General features: G+C 42.1%; 1 protein-coding gene across 1 annotated transcript in view; it reads right to left on the bottom strand.

Annotated features, from left to right (window-relative positions):
* muc3a (mucin 3A, cell surface associated) overlaps positions 1–22,887 on the bottom strand; it is a 36,696-nt gene extending 13,809 nt beyond the window's left edge. Inside the window, exons 1-2 of the mRNA XM_065026023.1 lie at positions 22,735–22,887; positions 21,357–22,634 (exon numbers count right to left, since the gene is read on the bottom strand). Of these exons, the coding sequence (XP_064882095.1) occupies positions 21,357–22,634; positions 22,735–22,887 (1,431 nt within the window). The remainder of the gene's footprint in view (positions 1–21,356; positions 22,635–22,734) is intronic.
* Positions 22,888–23,294: the final 407 nt, after the last annotated feature.

Here is a 23,294-nt window from a genome sequence, read left to right as displayed (position 1 = left end):
CCAAACTGCACACTGCCCTAACCCATCTGGACAAGAGGAAGACCTATGTGAGAATGCTGTTCATCGACTACAGCTCAGCATTTAACACCATAGTACCCTCCAAACTCGTCATCAAGCATGAGACCATGGGTCTCGACCCCGCCCTGTGCAACTGGGTACTGGACTTTCTGACGGGCCGCCCCCAGGTGGTGAGGGTAGGTAACAACATCTTCACATCGCTGATCCTCAACACTGGGGCCCCACAAGGGTGCGTTCTGAGCTCTCTCCTGTACTCCCTGTTCACTCACGACTGCGTGGCCATGCACGCCTCCAACTCAATCATCAAGTTTGCAGACGACACTACAGTGGTAGGCTTGATTACCAACAACGACGAGATGGCCTACAGGGAGGAGGTGAGGGCCCTCGGAGTGTGGTATCAGGAAAATAACCTCACACTCAACGTCAACAAAACAAAGGAGATGATCGTGGACTTCAGGAAACAGCAGAGGGAGCACCCCCCCCTATCCACCTCGACGGGACAGTAGTGGAGAGGGTAGAAAGTTCCTCGGTGTACACATCACAGACAAACTGAATTGGTCCACCAACACAGACAGCGTGTTGAAGAAGGCGCGGCATCCCAAGGGTAGTGAGGTCTGCACAACGCATCACCGGGGGCAAACAACCTGCCCTCCAGGACACCTACACCACCCGATGTCACAGGAAGGCCATAAAGATCATCAAGGACAACCATCACCCGAGCCACTGCCTGTTCACCCCACTATCATCCAGAAGGTGAGGTCAGTACAGGTGCATCAAAGCAGGGACCGAGAGACTGAAAAACAGCTTCTATCTCAAGGCCATCAGACTGTTAATGTCACGCCCTTACCTGAGTATTCTTTGTTTTCTTTCTATATTTTGGTTTGGTCAGGGTGTGACGAGGGTGGTATGTGTGTTTTTGTCTCATCTAGGGTGTTTGTACTGTCTAGGGGTTTTGTAGATTTATGGGGTTGTTTCCATCTAGGTGTTTATGTAGGTCTATGGTTGCCTAGATTGGTTCTCAATTAGAGGCAGGTGTTTATCGTTGTCTCTGATTGGGAACCATATTTAGGCAGCCATCCTCTTTGGGTATTTTGTGGGTTATTGTCTATGTTATGTTGCACGTTAGCACATTGTTTCATTAGCAGTCACGGTCGTCTTATCATTTTCTTGTTTTGTTTAAGTGTTCTTCGTGTTCTTCATGCAATAAAGAAGAATGTATTCTAACCACGCTGCGCTTTGGTCTACTCCATACGACGATCGTGACAGTTAATTAAACAGCCACCACTAACATTGAGTGGCTGCTGCCAACATACTGACTCAACTCCAGCCACTTTAATAATGGAAATTGATGGAAATTGATGTAAAAAATGTATCACTAGCCACTTTAAACATTACCCCTTAATATAATGTTTACATACCCTACATTACTCATCTCATATGTATATACTGTACTCTATACCATCTACTGCATCTTGCCATCTTTATGTAATACATGTATCACTAGCCACTTTAAACAATACCACTTTTATGTTTACTTACCCTACATTACTCATCTCATATGTATATACTGTACTCTATACCATCTACTGCATCTTGCCTATGCTGTTCTGTACCATCACTCATTCATATATGTACATATTCTTTATCCCTTTACACTTGTGTGTATAAGGTAGTTGTTGTGGAATTGTTAGGTTAGATTACTCGTTGGTTATTACTGCATTGTCGGAACTAGAAGCACAAGCATTTCGCTACACTCGCATTAACATCTGCTAACCATGTGTATGTGACAAAGACAATTTGATTTGATTTGGGTACTTTGAAGAATCTAAAATATATTTTGATTTGTTTAACAGTTTGTTGTTTACTATTTGATTCCATATGTGTAATTTCATATTTTGATGTCTTCAATATTATTCTATAACTTAGAAGATAGTGAAAAAAATAAAGGAAAACCCTTGAATAATTAGGTATGTCCAAACTTTTGACTGGTACTGTATATATATTTTTTTATTTAAGAACTGTCAGTCTTTCAATTTATTGCAGTTGAGAGTTGTAATAGTAGAATGCACATGTTTCAATTGAGAAAATGTGGTAGTACAGTTCTCCTCTTGTTATGTAATTCACTGACAGATCTTAGATATCTATTTATAATTTCCAGCTGATCAACTAGCCCCTGCTAGATACCAGCTGTCTAGGTCTTGAAGTTATTACGATGCCCATTGGGGCCTCAACCCCCAGGGGGCCCACATTGATTTTGTTGACTCACTCAGGTATCATAAGACATGGCAAAATGTGTTGAATTGCAGGAAATTAGCTTTAAAACTGTGAAATGTTCTCTGCCCAATGGCAAAATGTGTTGAATTGCAGGAAATTAGCTTTAAAACTGTGAAATGTTCTCTGCCCAATGGCAAAATGTGTTGAATTGCAGGAAATTAAATGCAAAATTGTACTTCTGACAATAAGAGGGGTCTTTTACTCCTCTTGTGTCAGTTACTATTTGTCTTTATGTTAATCATTTTTTCCTCTGCATAGTTGAAGGGTTCATAAGCATTTCACGGTAAAGTCTACACCCGTTGTATTCGGCGCATGTGATAAATTACATTTGATTTGAACAGTTTGGGGTTTTTGACTACGCCGATAATGACAATATCCATCCGGACCTTTGCTACCTCGTAAGGTTGTGTGACGGGTGGTTTAGTACCTCTGTTATAGACTTTCAGAAACGAATATTGAACAGGTTATAAACTTTCAGAAACTAATATTGAACAGGTAATAAACTAATATTGAACAGGTAATAAATATTCAGGTAATAAACTAATATTGAACAGGTAATAAACTAATATTGAACAGGTTATAAACTAATATTGAACAGGTAATAAACTAATATTGAACAGGTTATAAACTAATATTGAACAGGTAATAAACTAATATTGAACAGGTTATAAACTAATATTGAACAGGTTATAAACTAATATTGAACAGGTAATAAACTAATATTGAACAGGTTATAAACTAATATTGAACAGGTTATAAACTAATATTGAACAGGTAATAAACTAATATTGAACAGGTTATAAACTAATATTGAACAGGTTATAAACTAATATTGAACAGGTAATAAACTAATATTGAACAGGTTATAAACTAATATTGAACAGGTAATAAACTAATATTGAACAGGTTATAAACTAATATTGAACAGGTAATAAACTAATATTGAACAGGTTATAAACTAATATTGAACAGGTAATAAACTAATATTGAACAGGTTATAAACTAATATTGAACAGGTAATAAACTAATATTGAACAGGTTATAAACTAATATTGAACAGGTTATAAACTAATATTGAACAGGTAATAAACTAATATTGAACAGGTTATAAACTAATATTGAACAGGTAATAAACTAATATTGAACAGGTTATAAACTAATATTGAACAGGTTATAAACTAATATTGAACAGGTAATAAACTAATATTGAACAGGTTATAAACTTTCAGAAACTAATATTGAACAGGTAATAAACGAATATTGAACAGGTTATAAACTAATATTGAACAGGTTATAAACTAATATTGAACAGGTAATAAACTAATATTGAACAGGTTATAAACTAATATTGAACAGGTAATAAACTAATATTGAACAGGTTATAAACTAATATTGAACAGGTTATAAACTAATATTGAACAGGTTATAAACTAATATTGAACAGGTTATAAACTTTCATAAACTAAGATTGTTCAGGTTAAATGCATAATATAAACTGTAATACTGAACAGGTTATACACTAATATCTAACTCTTCTACAAAAAGTATAATATATAAATGTGAATATTGAACATGCGATAAAATCCCATAAACCCCTGTGTTATTGATCAGCAGAGTGAATCCACAGGCAGATAGCTGGCAAAGAGATCCAGAAGGATTGTTATCAGTTTTCAATTTTCAGTTTTCAACATTTTGAAAGTGTTTCCTGTTGTTATTGTTGATCAGGTTATAGACTTGTATAAACTGTCATATTGAACAGGTTATAAACTGTATTTTATAAACAGCATTAGACCTTCTTAAATTGTATTATCAATCCGGTTAAAGAGTGTAATATTTAACACATTATAAACGTTAATATTGAATAACCTGTGATAAATTGTTATATCGAACAGATGATATATGTTGAAACCGTTATAAACACTTCTAAACTGCAATAATTGGTTTCCTATTGTAAAGTGCCGATCAGCAGAGTAAGCATTCTCACCAGCAGTGATAAACAGGCAGATGATTAGCCCAGAGATCCAGGAGCGGCTAATGCTGGTTATGGTCATGATGATGATCGTCTAGGTCCAGGTATCTCTCTCTCTCTACGATCCTTAGTCCTGATCCACTCACGGGTGGATGTACCTCTCTGTCAGAATGGTGTACTGAACGCTACACACACCTGTACTCTAAACACACCTGTCCTCTACACACACCTCTGGCTCCCCCAGGTCTGAATGGCAGGGTTTAGCCTTGGGGTGTCGTGTCCAGTATGTCTAACCCTTGGACCCATTAATATGTGTGCGTGTGTGTGTGTGTGTGTGTGTGTGTGTGTGTGTGTGTGTGTGTGTGTGTGTGTGTGTGTGTGTGTGTGTGTGTGTGTGTGTGTGTGTGTGTGTGTGTGTGTGTGTGTGTGTGTGTGTGTGTCCAAATGTGTTTGGACCTACCTGGGTCCACGTAGCTATTGTTGGAAGGGGTGTCAGTGTCATAATGTTGCATAATACTTACTGGATTGGATCCAAAATAGTTGGGACAAGATACTCAGCGTTATCTTGAACCATAAATGCACTAACACTCCTGCCCCTGTCAGGGGAACAGCAGGTGCTCTTTTGACTAGGTTATGATAGTCAGACAGGTTAGTTAAGGATTTTTTACATTTTCCTCATTTAGCAGACACTCTTATCCAGAACAACTAGGGTTAATTGCCTTGCTCAAGGTCACATCGACAGATTTTTCACCTAGTCGGCTCAGGGATTCGAACCAGCGCCCTTTTGGTTACTGGTCCAACGCTCTTTTAACCACTAGGCTGTCCTTTATTAAAATGTTTTTTTTTTAATGTGATTATTGGGTTTTGTGCTCTGACAATGGAGGAGTCAGTGACAGTCAGGAAATGTAACTTGGTTGTGTCATGTCAATGATAGCATTGACGCAGGTTATCTGGGCTATTGTATCTTCTAATATGGTACTTATGAATACACAAATATGAATGATTGAATCAGGAAGGGTGGGAAAGTGGTCTATTTTGGTGACATCACCTTTGGATTCTGTGGCAACCGCCACGCACGCACACGCGCACACACACACACACACACACACCTATTGTGTCTCTTTGTAGACCCTGGTAGGTTTGTGTTTCCAGTAATCATTAAACTAGTCCAGTAATAATTGACAGTTAAACTGGGTGTAGAGTTACTGTATTACCTAACACAGACAACAGGAAATAAAGGCAAGTCATGTCTCTACCAGTGAATTGTGAAATAATGCTTATCATATGAGACAAAGGCGTGACCAAAAGGACCTCATTGGTAGCCTATAACAGTGATTTCATAGCATCATAAGTTTCTTTGTTAATGGTGTAATAGGACTGAGTGTAGTTTTTCGCTACAGGTTTCACATGTCCCACTATGTTCCAAACAGATTCCTTTGAGTTAGGTTTCCTTTACAGTGTACCTGTGTAAAGGTATTGTGCAACTTTCACACAGATAACAGGAGAGAGACAGTAAGTTCCCCACATGCCCTAAAAAGGTCATAACCCTTGCCTTTCAGAGTTCTGATAAGATTGATAAGGGGTATCAGAAACACTCAAGATTAGCGGCGTGGAAGGCATTTACAATATGTGATCAAACCCTTATAATTCAGCTGTATCGATGTAATATGGTATTGCACCCTATTCCCTATATAGCCCTATGGGTAGTGCAGTGGGAAAAGGGTGCCATTTGGGACGTAGTCTTAATGAGAATGTATGACCCAACAAACATCTAACTGTGTTATTTGTTGGAACGTTGAACTTTGACGTTTATCCATTGTGAGACTGGCTCATTTGGGTTCAGAGAGTCGGCCATCTTGATACACAACAGCATTATAAACATCATAAAGGTAAGCGGGAAGGCTAGGGTGACCCTAGAATAGGAATTAGGAATAGACTAAATATGTTAGCCCTGTTTTTTCTGTCTATTGATTACCTTGGGAAGCTTAGCAGAAGTAGACATCCTCATGTTATTTATGTTAGTGCAGGGTGAGCTACACATGTGGACTTCCTACTAGGGCACATCGCCTCAGTGCTAACAGTATAGTTAATAGGGACATGACTACTACATACAATAGCTGTAAGATCAGCAGCGGCATTAAGGGCAGTTAGAGGGACATACATTAGGTTACGTACATTGTACTAAACATTGCTCAAGTGTTTAATTTTTGCAATGTATTTTACTTTTCACTAAAGCAATGAAAACAATCAAGCATACCAGAAAAGCGCTAAAAACAGCCCACGTTAACATACATAGCTTAAGAAACAAGGTTCATGAAGTCAATAACTTGCTAGTAACAGATGACATTCATATTCTCTGAAACTCACTTAGATAATATATGACAATACAGTGGTAGCAATACATGGCTAATACATCTACCGAAAATACAGAAATGCCAATGGTGGAGGTGTTGCCGTGTATATTCAGAAATACATTCCTGTAAAGCTTAGAGAGGATCTCATGTTAAATACTGTTGAAGTAATATGGTTCTACAGGTTCATTTACCTCACCGAAAGCCCATTCTTGTGGGAAGCTGCTGTAGATCACCAAGTGCTAACAGTCAGTATCTGGATAATATGTGTGAAATGCTTGATAATGTATCTGATATCAATAGAGACTGATATTTTCTGGGTGATTTTAAATATTAACTGGCTTTCATTAAGTTGCCCACTCAAGGAAAGGCTTCAAACTGTAACCAGTGCCTGCAACCTGGTTCAGGTTATCAGTCAACCTACCAGGGTAATTACAAACAGTACAGGAATGAAATCATCAACATTTATTGATCACATATTGTCATGCCCTGACCTTAGTTAACTTTGTTTTCTTTATTATTTTGGTTAGGTCAGGGTGTGACACGGGTGGTTTGTTTAGTTTTTGTATTGTCTAGGGTTTTTTGTATGTCTAGGGGGTTTTGTATGTCTCAGAGTTTTGGTATGTCTTGGGGTTTATATGTCTATGGTTGCCTAGATTGGTTCTCAATCAGAGGCAGCTGTTTATCGTTGTCTCTGATTGGGGACCATATTTAGGTAGCCATATTCCTTGGGTATTTTGTAGGTTGTTATTCTATGTTTAGTTGCCTGTTCTGCACTAGCCATATAGCTTCACGGTTCGTTTTGTTGTTTTGTATAGTTTTGTTCTCTCTTTCATTAAAGAGTTATGTACGCTTACGACGCTGCACCTTGGTCTCCTCATTATGACGACCGTGACACAAATTTACTAATGCTGCAGAAATTTGCTTTAAAACAGTATCCAAATCCATCGGATGTAGTGATCACAATATAGTAGCCATATCTAGGAAAACCAACATTCCAAAGGCTGGGCCTAACAACATTGACAAATACGCTGATTCGGTGAGCGAGTTCATTAGAAAGTGCATCGGCGATGTTATACCCACAGCAATGATTAAAACATTCCCGAACCAGAAAGAGTGGATTGATGGCAGCATTCGCGCGAAACTGAAAGCGTGAACCACTGCTTTTAACCAGGGCAAGGTGACCGGAAACATGACCGAATACAAACTGTGTAGCTATTCCCTCCGCAAGGCAATCAAACAAGCTAAGCGTCAGTACAGAGACAGAGTAGAGTCGCAATTCAACGGCTCAGACACAAGAGGTATGTGGCAGGGTCAACAGTCAATCACGGATTACAAAAAGAAAACCAGCCCCGTCGCGGACCAGGATATCTTGCTCCCAGACAGACTAAATAACTTTTTTGCTCGCTTTGAGGACAATACAGTGCCACTGACACTGGCCGCTACCAAAACCTGCAGACTCTCCTTCATTGCAGCTGACGTGAGTAAAACATTTAAACGTGTAAACCCTCGCAAGGCTGCAGGCCCAGACGGCATCCCCAGCTGCGTTCTCAGAGCATGCGCAGACCAGCTGGCTGGTGTGTTTACGGACATATTCAATCAATCTTTATCCCAGTCTGCTGTTCCCACATCCTTCAAGAGGGCCACCATTGTTCCTGTTCCCAAGAAAGCGAAGGTAACTGAGCTAAACGACTACTAACGACTAACGGCCCCGTAGCACTCACTTCCGTCATCATGAAGTGCTTTGAGAGACTAGTCAAGGACCATATCACCTCCACCCTACCTGACACCCGAGACCCACTCGAATTTGCTTACCACCCCAATAGGTCCACAGACGACGCAATCGCAACCACACTGCACACTGCCCTAACCCATCTGGACAAGAGGAAGACCTATGTGAGAATGCTGTTCATCGACTACAGCTCAGCATTTAACACCATAGTGCCCTCCAAACTCGTCATCAAGCTCGAGACCCTGGGTCTCGACCCCGCCCTGTGCAACTGGGTACTGGACCAGGTGGTGAGGGTAGGTAACAACTTCTCCACCCCGCTGATCCTCAACACTGGGGCCCCACAAGGGTGCGTTCTGAGCTCTCTCCTGTACTCCCTGTTCACCCACGACTGCATGGCCATGCATGCCTCCAACTCAATCATCAAGTTTGCGGACGACACTACAGTGGTAAGCTTGATTACCAACAACGACGAGACAGCCTACAGGGAGGAGGTGAGGGCCCTCGGAGTGTGGTGTCAGGAAAATAACCTCACACTCAACGTCAACAAAACAAAGGAGATAATTGTGGACTTCAGGCAACAGCAGAGGGAGCAGCCACAATCCACATCGACGGGACAGTAGTGGAGAGGGTAGTACATTTTAAGTTCCTTGACTTACACATCACGGACAAACTGAATTGGTCCACCCACACAGACAGCGTCGTGAAGAAGGCGCAGCAGCGCCTCTTCAACCTCAGGAGGCTGAAGAAATTCAGCTTGTCACCAAAAGCACTCACAAACTTCTAAAGATGCACAATCAAGAGCATCCTGTCGAGGCCATCAGGCCATCAGACTGTTAAACAGCCACCACTAACATTGAGTGGCTGCTGCCAACATACTGACTCAACTCCAGCCACTTTAATAATGGAAATTGGTGGAAATTGATGTAAAAAATGTATCACTAGCCACTTTAAACAATGCCACTTAATATAATGTTTACATACCCTACATTACTCATCTCATATGTATATGTATATACTGTACTCTATATCATCTACTGCATCTTTATGTAATACATGTATCACTAGCCACTTTAAACTATGCCACTTTGTTTACATACCCTACATTACTCATCTCATATGTATATACTGTACTCGATACCATCTACTGCATCTTGCCTATGTCGTTCTGTACCATCACTCATTCATATATCTTTATGTACATATTATTTATCCCTTTACACTTGTGTGTATAAGGTAGTAGTTGTGGAATTGTTAGGTTAGATTACTCATTGGTTATTACTGCATTGTCGGAACTAGAAGCACAAGCATTTCGCTACACTCGCATTAACATCTGCAAACCATGTGTATGTGAAAAATAAGATTTGAATAGATTTGATTTGAATAGGCCATACAATACGTTTTGTAGTGATTCCTATGTTGTTGATGTAAATTATTTGTAATGAGGAGCAACCATACACTGCACTTGACACATTTCTGAAATGCATTATTCTAGTTGCTAATAAGCATGCACTCATTATGAACATTACTGTAAAAACTGTTAAATCCTCTTGGATTGACGAGGAAGAAAACATTTGGGGATGAGGCGAAAGGTTTGCCAAATAAGTCTGTCAGCATCACCGATTGGCAAACGTACTGCAAATTTAGAAATCATCTGACTTAACTGAAAGAAATAAGAAAATATACTATGAAACAAAGATAAATTATATAAAAAATGAAACTAAAAAGCATCTTAAATTACATTTTAGGCAAAAAGGCAAAGTCAGCTCAATCATTCATTGAATCAGATTACTCATTCCTCACAAAACCCAGTGATATTGCCAGATGCTTTAATGATATTTTCATTGGCAAGATTAACAAATTCAGCAACAAATGCTGACCAAATTATGAAAGACAAGCTTTGTAAATTTGAATTCCATAAAGTGAGTGTGGAAGAGGTGAAAAAAATATTGTTGTCTATCAACAATGACAAGCCACCGGGGTTTGACAACTTGGATGGAAAATTACTGAGGATAATAGCGGACTCCTATTTGCCGTATCTTCAATTTAAGTGTGTGGCCTCAGGCCTGGAGGGAAGCAAAAGTCATTCTGTAAACTTTTGGAAAAATGGTGTTTGACCAGGTACAATGCTATTTTACAGTAAACAAATTGACAACAGACTTTTGACAGCACACTTATAAGGAAGGACATTCAACAAGCACAGCACATACACAAATGACTGATGATTGGATGAGAGAAATAGATACAAAAATATTGTGGGGGCTGTTTTGTCAGACTTTAGTGCTGCTGGAAAAACATGTGTTATGTCTTTATAGTCACTGCTATATTGTGGATAAAGAGTTTCCTGTCTAACAGAACACAGAGAGTGTTCTTTAATGGAAGCCTCTCCAACATAATCCAGGTAGAATCAGGAATCCCCCAGGGCAGCTGCCTTTGCACTTTCCTCTTTTCAATCTTTGCTAACAACATGCCACTGGCATTGAGTAAGGCCAGTGTGTCTATGTATGCTCATGACTCAACACTATACACGTCAGCTACTACAGCGACTGAAATGACTGCAACACTTAACAAAGAGCTGCAGTTCATTTCAGCATTGTTGGCAAGGAATAAGTTAGTCCTAAATATTTCAAAAACTTAAAGCATTGTATTTGGGACAAATCATATATATGTAGTGGTGTATTAATGTTATATGATGCACTGTTATATCATTTGTTGTATGTGTGATGTAAGCGCCTTAATGTGTTTGGACCTGAGGAATAGTAGCTGCTGCCTTGACCTAAGCCTAACCTTAATACTTAGCAGCTAATGGGGATCCCTAATGAATACAAATATTTCTTTAGATATTAGATATAATAATGGATGGGATATGCAGTACAGTGTGTATTCCACCAAGTTACTCAAGATGATTTAAGAGGTGCGCCTGATAGATCCAACTCCTCCACTATCAAAGCACCAGGGTGCGATTGATTAAATGGACATGAATGGCATCTCCATAACCCTAACTCCCTAAACCCCACCCCTTAACACTCTAAATCCAACATGGGTTTGCTGACCAGTTGTGTCTCTAGATTTTCCCTTCACTTTGGTGATGTAATGAGCGGCAGCCATTTTGAACCAGAAAGCACATCACGCTTCACTTCACTTTATTGCCGTTATCTAACATTTATCACACCGGTATGTCAAGGCTTCATTCAGATCCTTCAAGGCAGTTTAATAGGTTTATACTTTTACTATCTGTCTCTCTGACACTTAAACTGAAGAAGATATTTTTGGTTTAGACCTGGGAACTCATTTATAAAATGTTTTTAGTTTTTATACTACATTTCAAACACAATATGAGAACATTTGGTTTATATATTGTCTACACTCATTAATAAAGTTGTGTTGGACACAAATAAACATACCGTGGTTCTACTCTCATTTTCTCAGACATTTTTGGTGTGGCCCTGGTGAGCAGTGTTCTTGAAGTGTAGTATGGTGTTCCATCTCAACCAGGGCTCCACGTAGGCTTTTAACACTTCTCCATCATAGCCAAGTAAGTTCTATTGGGGCAGTGTGTGTGTTTCTCAGGTGTCTATGTTCATGTAAAAATGTACAATTTAAAAGTTTGTCTGACCCTTGGACCCATTGAGGTATGTTTGTGTGTGTACGTTTCTCAAGTGTCTATGCGCCCATGTAAAAATGTACATTTAAAAGTTTCCACTGTGTTTCTATTTTTACCTCTGTGACGTACAGGAAGGAATGAGTCGACGAGTTAACGAATGGGAAAGGCAGGGTGAGTCAGAGAGGGTGAGTCTCAGTTGTAGCTGAGAGGGACGGAGGCAGGGAGGGTCTCTGTGCTCTCTGTCTTTACTAGAAAGGGCGATGGTGTTGGGCCTTATACTTATCTAATGTTTGGCCAATCTGTCATCCCAACAAACAGTTACAAAGGACATGACCACATTTAAACATGTATCTTGCCAAATCCCAACCTATGACTTTATGACTGCAGTAAAAGCAATCATCCATAACCATGGAATTATATGAGTGCTGAAGAAAGACATATTCCAAAGGACATAGATGTATCTCTCTGTAAGTGGCCATAACATTGTTTATGACACTGTACAGTGCCCATCCCCAATGGCACCCTATTCCCTATAGTGTCCTACTTTTGACCCTGGGGCCCATAGTCAAAAGTAGGGCACTATTTAGGGAATAGGGTGCCATTTGGGACACACAGATGGGCTATGTGACCACATAGCATTGTTTATGATTGTCACCACACCACTAGTGATTTTTTTGTACCTATATAATGCTTTTCAGAGAACATTAAAGCTCAAAAAAGTTCAACTGCAAAATGTAAATGATAGTGATTGAAAGTCTCAGTCGGCTTAACATTCATGTTTATGTGTTCATATTTTATCTTGTCATATCTGTTGATTTGTAATCCTATATTCTCACTGATGAAGACTGAATCTGATTTTCCTGGCTCAGCAAAACGACAGTTCAGAAGAAGAAGGAGAGAGGGGGCAGAGAGAGAGGAGAGAGAGATTGTTTTAAAGATTGCTTTGAAAAACTCTAACTCTAGACTCTAAACCCAAAATAACTACATTTTCTTTGAAAGCTGTTAGTCCATGTTCCGACTGATTCCTTCCACATTTGTGCAAAAAGTGGGTCACATTGTGTGTTAGGATAGACATCAGACAAACTGTTCAGAATTTCATTTTGCTGTGTTTTATTACAGCTATTCTCTTCTGTAATTCTCTTCTGTCACTTGTTGGACACCCACCCTCCCTCCCTCCCTCCCTCTCGCTCTATCTCTCTCTCTACCCCCTCTCTACCTCTCACCCGCTTTTCACATACCCACCCGTCCATCTCTCTATTCAATTGGAAGTGGCTTTATTGGCATGGGAAACAGATGTTTACAGATGTTCTCCTATGGGGACAGCCAAAGTCACCTTTGGAACCCGTTTTTCTAAGAGTGTATGAGTAATGGGGAAAGATAAATAAACAGATAAATATTGGTGGTATTTACAATGTTGTTTGTGTTCCTCTGGTTGCCCCTTTCTCATGACAACGGGACACATATTTTGCTGCTGTGATTGCACATTTTGTGGTATTTTGAATGACAGATATGGGTGTTTCTCACTGTTTGAATTGTTATTGAATTCTTTGTGGGTCTTTGGGAAATATGTGTCTCTAATATGGTCATACATAACTGCATTGTTGGTTAAGGGCTTGTAAGTAATACAACACTGTTGTATTTCGCGCATTTGACAAATACCATTTGATTTGATTTGACATTTGGCAGGAGGTTAGGAAGTGCAGCTCAGTTTCCACCGCATTTTGTGGGCAGTGTGCATATAGCCTGTCTTCTCTCAAGAGCCAGGTAGGCCTGTGGCGGCCTCTCTCAATAGCAAGGCAATGCTCACTTAGTCTGTACATACTCAAGGAATTTCTTAATTTTGGGTCAGTCACCGTGGTCAGGTATTCTGTCACTGTGAACTCTCTGTTTAGGGCCAAATAGCATTCCAAAACTCTTACTTTTCTTGTTGATTATTTCCAGTGTGTCAAATAGTTATCTTTTTGCTTTCTCATAATTTGGTTGTGTCTAACTATGTTGCTGTCCTGGGGCTCTCTGGGTTCTGTTTGTGTTTGTGAACAGAGTCCCAGAACCAGCTGGCCGAGGCTCTCTAATTACGGGATGGAAGCAAATGAACAAGGGAGCAATGCTGCCCCCTATGGAGTAGTTTGTTATTGGTTGTGTGAGTGCGTGTGTACTTCTCTTATCAACATGATCTCTGTTTTATGGTTTCTCTCTCTCTCCCAATCTTTGATAAGAGTCACATTGTGACACTCGACTTGTGTATTTGTGATTCCTCCATAGCAACCTCAATGCCTAATGTTTCCGAAACAAGTTTTTTATTAATATGGTCACTCCAATCTGATAATCTCTGACGCCACCTACCTCTCGTTAATATTTTAGCTTTCCACCATGCAGCTTCTGTATCACCTGTCACTCCACTCTATGCCCTGTATTCAGCCACAGATGTTCCCTGCACACATGGCTAGAGCTTGGAGTGATAGACAACAGGGGGAAACAGACACTGAATAGATGCTAAAAAATATCTGCTAGAGTCAATTGAAAGACAGTAATGTGATTGAAATCTATGTATGTACAGTATCTAATTATGTGATCCTATCATATAAAGTACCAGTTAAAGGTTTGTACACATCTACTCATTTAAGGGTTTTTCTTTATTTTTACTATTTTACACATTGTAGAATAACAGTGAAGACATCAACACTATGAAATAACACATATGGAATGATGTAGTAACCAAAAAAGTGTTAAACAAATTAAATGTAAAATACAATTTACAATTGAGATTCTTAAAAGAAGCCTTGATGACAGCTTTGCACACTCTACACATTCACTCTACCAGCTTCATGAGGAATGCTTTTCTAATAGTCTTGAAGGACTTCCCACATATGCTGAGCACTTGTTGGCTGGTTTTCCTTCACTCTGCGGTCCAACTCATCCCAAACCATCTCAATTGGATTGAGGTTGGGTGATTGTGGAGGCCAGGTCATCTGATGCAGCACTCTATCACTGTCCTTCTTGGTCAAATTGCCCTTAAATAGCCTGGAGGTGTGTTGGTCATTGTCCTGTGGAAAAATAAATCATAGTCCCACTAAGCGCAAACCAGATGGGATGGCGTATCATTGCAGAATGCTGTGGTAGCCATGCTGGTTAAGTGTGCCTTGAATTCTAAATAAATCACTGATAGTGTCATCAGCAAAACGCCCCTACACCATTACACCTCCTCCTCCATGCTTGACAGTGGCAACCACACGTGTGGAGATCATCCATTCACCTACTATGCATCTCACAAAGACACGGCGGTCAGAACCAAAAATCTCAAATTTGGACTCATCAGACCAAAGGACAGATTTCCACCTGTCTAATGTCCATTTCTCGTATTTCTTGGCCCAAGCAAGTCTCTTCCTCTTATTGGTGTCCTTTAGTAGTGTTTTCTTTGCAGCAATTCCACCATGAAGGCCTGATTCACGTAGTCTCCTCTGAGCAGTTGATGTTGAGATGTGTCTGTTACTTTAACTCTGTGAAGCATTTATTTGGACTGCAATCTGGGTACAGTTAACTCTAATGAACTTATCATCTGCAGCAGAGGTAACTCTGGGTCTTCCTTTCCTGTGGCGGTCCTCATGGGAGCTGGTTTCATTATAACGCTTGATGGTTTTTGCGACTGCACTTGAAAAAACTTTCAAAGTTCTTGAAATGTTCTGCATTGACTGATCTTCATGTCTTAAAGTAATGAATGACTGTCGTTTCTCTTTGCTTTTTGCAAGCTGTTCTTGCCATAATATGGACTTGGTCTTTTACAAAATAGGGCTATTTTCTATAAAACATCCCTTCCTTGTCACAACACAACTGATTGGCTCAAACGCATTAAAAAGGGAAGAAATTCCACAAATTAACTTTTAACAAGGTGCACCTGTTAATTGAAATGCATTACAGATGACTACCTCATGAAGCTGATTGAGAGAATACCAAGAGTGTGCAAAGCTGTCATCAAGGCAAAGGGTGGCTACTTTGAAGAATCTCAAATATAAAATATATTTTGATTTGTTTAACACTTTTTTGGTTACTACATTATTCCGTATGTGTTATTTCATAGTTTTGATGTCTTTACTGTTATTCTACAATGTAGAAAATAGTAAAAATAAAGTCAAACACTTGAGTAGGTGTGTCCAAACTTTTCACTGATACTACAGTATATATATATATATATATATATCTACCTACAATGCATTCGTAAAGTATTCAGACCCCTTGACTTTTTCCACGTCATAGCCTTATTCTAAAATTGATTAAATTGTTGTTTTTTACACACAATACCCCATAGTGACAAACCCAAAAGATAATTTTACATAAGTATTCAGACCTTTTTAGTCAGTACTTTGTTGAAGAACCTTTGGCAGCGATTACAGTCTTCTTGGGTTTGACGCTACAAGCTTGGCACACCTCTATTTGGAAAGTTTCTCCCATTCTTCTTTGCAGATCCTCTCAAGCTCTGTCAGGTTGGATGGGGAGCGTCGCTGCACAGCTTTTTTCAGGTCTCTCCAGAGACGTTTGATCGAGTTCAAGTCCGGGCTCTGGCTGGGCCTCTCAAGGACATCCAGAGACTTGTCCCGAAGCCACTTCTGCGTTGTCTTATCTGTGTCCTTCCTGATGGAAGGTGAACCTTCACCCCAGTCTGAGGTCCTGAGCGTTCAGAGCAGGTTCGTCAAGGATCTCACTGTACTTTACTCCATTCATCTTTCCTTCAATCCTGACTAGTCTCCAAGTCCCTGCTGCTGAAAAAACATCACTTGACGTTTTTTTAGGTCCATTTTGGCAAACTCCAAGTGGGCTGTCATGTGCCTGTTGCTGAGGAGTGACTTCCCTCTGGCCACTACCATAAAAGGCTGATTGGTGGAATGCTGCAGGGATGGTTGTCCTTCTTGAAGTTTCTCCCACCACAGAGGAACTCTGGAGCTCTGTCAGATTGACCATTGGGTTCTCGGGTCACCTCCCTGACCAAGGCCCTTCTCCCCCTATTTCTCAGTTTGGCCGGTCGGCCAGCTGTAGGAAGAGCGTTGGTGGTTCCAAACTTCTTCCATTTAAGAATGATGGAGGTCACTGTGTTCTTGGGGACTTTCAATGCTGCAGAAATGTTTTGGTACCCTTTCCCAGATCTGTGCCTTGACACAATCCTGTCTCGGATCTCTTCTGACTATTTTTTCACCCTCATGGCATGGTTTTTGCTCTGACAGTCACTGTCAACTGTGGGACCTTATATAGACAGGCATGTGCCTTTCCAAATCATGTCCAATCAATTGAATTTACCACAGGTGGACTCCATTGAAGTTGTAGAAATATCTCAAGGATGATCAATGGAAATAAGATGCACCTGAGCTCAATTTCTAATCTCGTAGCAAAAAAAAAACAAATATATTTTATCCATTTTAGAACAAGGCTGTACCTAATTATCTGTCTATTTCTCATATTTGTCTCTGTCTGTCTGTCTGTCTGTCTGTCTGTCTGTCTGTCTGTCTGTCTGTCTGTCTGTCTGTCTGTCTGTCTGTCTGTCTGTCTGTCTGTCTGTCTGTCTATTCAGCCATCACTCATTCATATATCTTTATGTATTTTTATGTTATAAGCTAGTTGTTGTGAAATTGTTAGGTTAGATTGTTAGGTTAGATTACTTGTTAGATATTACTGCATGGTTTGAACTAGAAGCACAAGCATTTTGCTACACTCGCATTAACATCTGCTAACCATGTGTATGTGACAAATAACATTAGATTTATCTATCTAGCTACCTATATTCATCATCTGTATCACCACATGGAAATTGTAATGATTCTATGTCATAAGATTCCCAGTGCTACAGTAACAAGACATCGTCATCCTTCATTTGCAGTAGGTTAGTCAAGGATGAACAGAGAGGGCAGGAGGGAGGACTAGTGGTGCTGGAGCAATAAGAGGGGGAGGAAGAGAGAGCTGGATGGTGCAACAGCGAGGGGAGGAAAGAGACAGTGCAAGAAAGGTGGCAAATGAGAAAGGGAGGAGAGCAAGAGATAAGGTCAAAGGTAGGAGAGAGAGAGAGAGAGAGCGAGAGAGAGAGAGAGAGCGAGAGAGAGAGAGAGAGATCGGTGTATTCAGCCAATCAGTATAGAAACAGCAATTAGATAATAGCTCTGGATCAGCACACATGCCTTTAACCATCCCTGCCTCCCTCTTACCCTGAGAAAGTTATTTATCTCTCTCCCTCTGCTTCCCTCCCCACCTCCCTCTTACCCTGAGAAAGTTATTTCTCTCTCTACCTCTGCTTCCCTCACTACCTCCCTCTTACCCTGAGAAAGTTATTTCTCTCTCTACCTCTGCATCCCTCCCCACCTCCCTCTTACCCTGAGGAAGTTATTTCTCTCTCTCCCTCTGCTTCCCTCCCCACCTCCCTCTTATCCTGAGGAGGTTATTTCTCTCTCCCTCCTTCTCTCCCCACCTCCCTCTGCATCCCTCCTTCTCTCCCTACCTCCCTCTTACCCTAAGGAAGCTATTTTTCTCCTTCCGTCCCTCCTCTCCCTCCCTCTCTTTCTCACTGTCTCTGACAGGGCTCTTTCTCTCCCTCCCCGCCTCCCCTTTTCTACCCCATCCCTCCATCCCTCTCCCCAGACCACCACTCTTAGAGCAAGGGCTGTAGATATATGGATCCCATGGTGCTGATGGGGCCGCTGCTGATTAAAACAGAACCACTAAAGGCACAGCCAGGGTAGAAATATGGCCTCCATACCCTCCCTACCTCCCTCCCTCTCTCTTGCTTTCTCTCACTTTCCCACCTGGACAAAAGGAACACATATATGAGAATGCTGTTCATCGACTACAGCTCAGCGTTCAACACCATAGTGCTCACAAATCTCATCACTAAGCTAAGGACCCTGGGACTAAACACCTCCCTCTGCAACTGGATCATGGACTTTCTGACGGGCCTCCCCCAGGTGGTTAGGGTAGACAACAACACGTCTGCCACGCTGATCCTCAACACTGGAGCCCCTCAGGGGTGCGTGCTTAGTCCCCTCCTGTACTCCCGGTTCACCCACCATGCGTAGTCCCTTCCTGTACTCCCTGTTCATGACTGCGTGGCCAAGCACGACTCCAACACCATCATTAAGTTTGCTGAAGACACAACAGGTAGGCCTGATCACCGACAACGATGAGACAGCCTATATGGAGGAGGTCAGAGACCTGGCAGTGTGGTGCCAGGATAACAACCTCTCCCTCAATGTAAACAAGACAAAGGAGCTGATCGTGAACTACAGGAAAGGAGGGCCGAACAGGACCCCATTAACATCGACGGGGCTATAGTGGAGCGGGTCGAGAGTTTAAAATTCCTTGGTGTCCACATCAGCAACAAACTATCATGGTCCAAACACACCAAGACAGTCACGAAGAGGGCACGACAACACCTGACTGTCTACAAATCCAGACAGTCAGTAATGTTTTATTGTGGAATTGATCAGACTCGGAATAAATCATCTAAGATATGTACAGTGCATTTGGAAAGTATTTAGACCCCTTCACTTTTTCCAAACATTTTAATGTACAGCCTTATTCTAAAATGGATTAAATAAATGTTTTTTCTCATCAATCTACACACAATACCCCATAATGACAAAGCAAAAACATGGTTTTAGACAAATTTATTAAAAATAAAAAAACAGAAATACCTTATTTACATAAGTATTCAGACCCTTTTCGATGAGACTTGAAATTGAGCTCAGGTGCATCCTGTTTCCATTCATCACCCTGAATATGTTTCTACAACTTGATTGGAGTCCGGCTGTGGTAAATTCAATTGATTGGACATAACTTGGAAAGGCACACACCTGCCTATTTAAGGTCCTACAGTTGACAGTTCATGTCAGAGCAAAAACCAAGCCGAGGTCGAAGGAATTGTCCGTAGAGCTCCAAGACAGGATTGTGTCAAGGCACAGATCTGGGGAAGGGTACCAAAACATTTTTGTAGCATTGGAGGTCCCCAAGAACACAGTGGCCTCCATAATTCTTAAATGGAAGAAGTTTGGATCCACCAAGACTCTTCCTAGAGCTGGCCGTCCAGCCAAACTAAGCAATCGGAGGAGAAGTGCCTTGGTCAGGGAGGTGACCAAAAACCCGATGGTCACTCTGACAGAGCTCCAGAGTTCTTCTGTGGAGATGGGAGAACTTTCCAGAAGGACAACAATCTCTGCAGCACTCCACCAACCAGGGCATTATGGTAGAGTGGCCAGACAGAAGCCACTCCTCAGTAAAAGACTCTCGCCCTATGAGAAAAGAGAATATCTGGTCTGATGAAACCAAAATTGAACTCTTTGGCCTGAATGCCAAGAGCCACGTCCGGAGAAAACGTGGCACCATCCCTTCGGTGAAGCATGGTGGTGGCAGCATCATGCTGTGGGGATGTTTTTCAGCTGCAGGGACTGGGAGACTAGTCAGGATCGAGGGAAAGATGAATGGAGCAAAGTACAGAGAGTTTATTGATGAAAACCTGCTCCAGAGCGCTCAGGACCTCCGACTGGGGCGAAGGTTCACCTTCCAACAGGACAACGACCCTAAGCATACAGCCAAGACAACAGAGGAATGGCTTCAGGACATGTCTCTAAATGTCCTTGAGTGGCCCAGCCAGAGCCGGTCTTGATCCCGATCGAACATCTCTGGAGAGACCTGAAAATAGCTGTGCGGCGACGCTCCCCATCCAACCTGACAGAACTTGAAAGGATCTGTAGAGAAGAATGGGAGAAACTCCCCAAATACAAAAACTGTTTTTGCTTTGTAATTATGGGGTACTGCGTGTAGATTGATGAGGGGAAAAAACTATTTAATGTATTTTAGTATAAGACTGTAACATAAAAAATGTGGAAAAAGTGAAGGGGTCTGAATACTTTCTGAATGCACTGTAAGTCAAGTACTAAGGCAAGAAAATGATCAGAAGTTCTGTAAATACATCTGAGCATTTGATTATTGCTGTTCTGCTATAGATACGTTTCAACACAGATCCCAAAATTGCTAGTACGGGTTTGAGAAGTAGTATGCGTGATTGTAGCTAAAAGGAAATGCAAATGAAATAAGAGAGGAAAGTTTGTGTGTGTGTATGTGACTATGGATGTGTGTTTCTGAAGGACAAGAATGTTAGTGTTTTAGCGATGTGTTTCGCAGCGTGCCGTCAGCAGAAAGGAGAGGGCAGGCGTGCTGTCAGGGTAAGTCTAGGCTCTCTCCTTAATTAGAAAATATATCTCCCTCCCTCTAACTCAGCAGTATCGGTCAACTTTGCACAGGAACACGCACACACACCACACCACGCACACTTACTCACTACCACTACCACAGGCACAGACACACACACATTTCTCATCAATTTATTAGAGAGAGAGAGAGAGAGAGAGAGAGATGCAAAAGTTCCAGCATCAGCACTACCTGGTCCGGCTGTAGTTCCGGCATCAGCACTACCTGGTCCGGCTGTAGTTCCAGCATCAGCAGTACCTGGTCTGGCTGTAGTTCCAGCATCAGCACTACCTGGTCCGGCTGTAGTTCCAGCATCAGTAGTACCTGGTCCGGCTGTAGTTCCGGCATCAGCACTACCTGGTCCGGCTGTAGTTCCAGCATCAGCAGTACCTGGTCTGGCTGTAGTTCCGGCATCAGCACTACCTGGTCTGGCTGTAGTTCCAGCATCAGCAGTACTTGGTCCGGCTGTAGTTCCAGCATCAGCAGTACCTGGTCCGGCTGTAGTTCCGGCATCAGCACTACCTGGTCCGGCTGTAGTTCCAGCATCAGCAGTACCTGATCTGGCTGTAGTTCCAGCATCAGCACTACCTGGTCCGGCTGTAGTTCCAGCATCAGCAGTACTTGGTCCGGCTGTAGTTCCAGCATCAGCAGTACCTGGTCCGGCTGTAGTTCCGGCATCAGCACTACCTGGTCCGGCTGTAGTTCCAGCATCAGCAGTACCTGATCTGGCTGTAGTTCCAGCATCAGCACTACCTGGTCCGGCTGTAGTTCCAGCATCAGCAGTACTTGGTCCGGCTGTAGTTCCAGCATCAGCAGTACCTGGTCCGGCTGTAGTTCCAGCATCAGAAGTACCTGGTCCGGCTGTAGTTCCAGCATCAGAAGTACCTGGTCCGGCTGTAGTTCCGGCATCAGCACTACCTGGTCCGGCTGTAGTTCCAGCATCAGCACTACCTGGTCCGGCTGTAGTTCCAGCATCAGAAGTACCTGGATCGGCTGTAGTTCCAGCATCAGAAGTACCTGGATCGGCTGTAGTTCCAGCATCAGAAGTACCTGGTCTGGCTGTAGTTCCAGCATCAGCACTACCTGGTCCGGCTGTAGTTCCAGCATCAGCAGTACTTGGTCCGGCTGTAGTTCCAGCATCAGCAGTACCTGGTCCGGCTGTAGTTCCGGCATCAGCACTACCTGGTCCGGCTGTAGTTCCAGCATCAGCAGTACCTGATCTGGCTGTAGTTCCAGCATCAGCACTACCTGGTCCAGCTGTAGTTCCAGCATCAGCAGTACTTGGTCCGGCTGTAGTTCCAGCATCAGCAGTACCTGGTCCGGCTGTAGTTCCAGCATCAGAAGTACCTGGTCCGGCTGTAGTTCCAGCATCAGAAGTACCTGGTCCGGCTGTAGTTCCGGCATCAGCACTACCTGGTTCCGGTTCATCAGCACTACCTGGTCCGGCTGTAGTTCCAGCATCAGCACTACCTGGATCCGGCTGTAGTTCCAGCATCAGAAGTACCTGGATCGGCTGTAGTTCCAGCATCAGAAGTACCTGGATCGGCTGTAGTTCCAGCATCAGAAGTACCTGGTCCGGCTGTAGTTCCGGCATCAGCACTACCTGGTCCGGCTGTAGTTCCAGCATCAGCACTACCTGGTCCGGCTGTAGTTCCGGCATCAGCACTACCTGGTCCGGCTGTAGTTCCAGCATCAGCACTACCTGGTCCGGCTGTAGTTCCATCATCAGTAGTTACTAGATCGGCTGTAGTTCCAGCATGAGTAGGTCCTGAATCGACTGTAGTTACAACATGACGAGTGCCTGGATCGGCTGTAGATACAATATCGGGTGTGCCTAGATAGGCTGTAGTTACAAAATCACAAGTGCCTTGATTGGCTGTAGTTACAACATCGAGTGTTTCTGAGTTGACTGTAGTTACTACATCAGGTGTGACTGAAGTGGCTGTAGTTACAACATCGGGTGTGACTGGAGTGGCTGTAGTTACTACATCAGGTGTGACTGGAGTGGCTGTAGTTACTACATCGGGTGTGACTGGAGTGGCTGTAGTTACTACATCAGGTGTGACTGGAGTGGCTGTAGTTACTACATCAGGTGTGACTGGAGTGGCTGTAGTTACTACATCAGGAGTG

The sequence above is a fragment of the Oncorhynchus nerka genome, linkage group LG12 (assembly GCF_034236695.1).
Source record: "Oncorhynchus nerka isolate Pitt River linkage group LG12, Oner_Uvic_2.0, whole genome shotgun sequence".
Taxonomy (NCBI): domain Eukaryota; kingdom Metazoa; phylum Chordata; class Actinopteri; order Salmoniformes; family Salmonidae; genus Oncorhynchus; species Oncorhynchus nerka.
The sequence above is the reverse complement of the archived record's forward strand: the minus strand, read 5'-3'. Positions and strand labels throughout refer to the sequence as shown.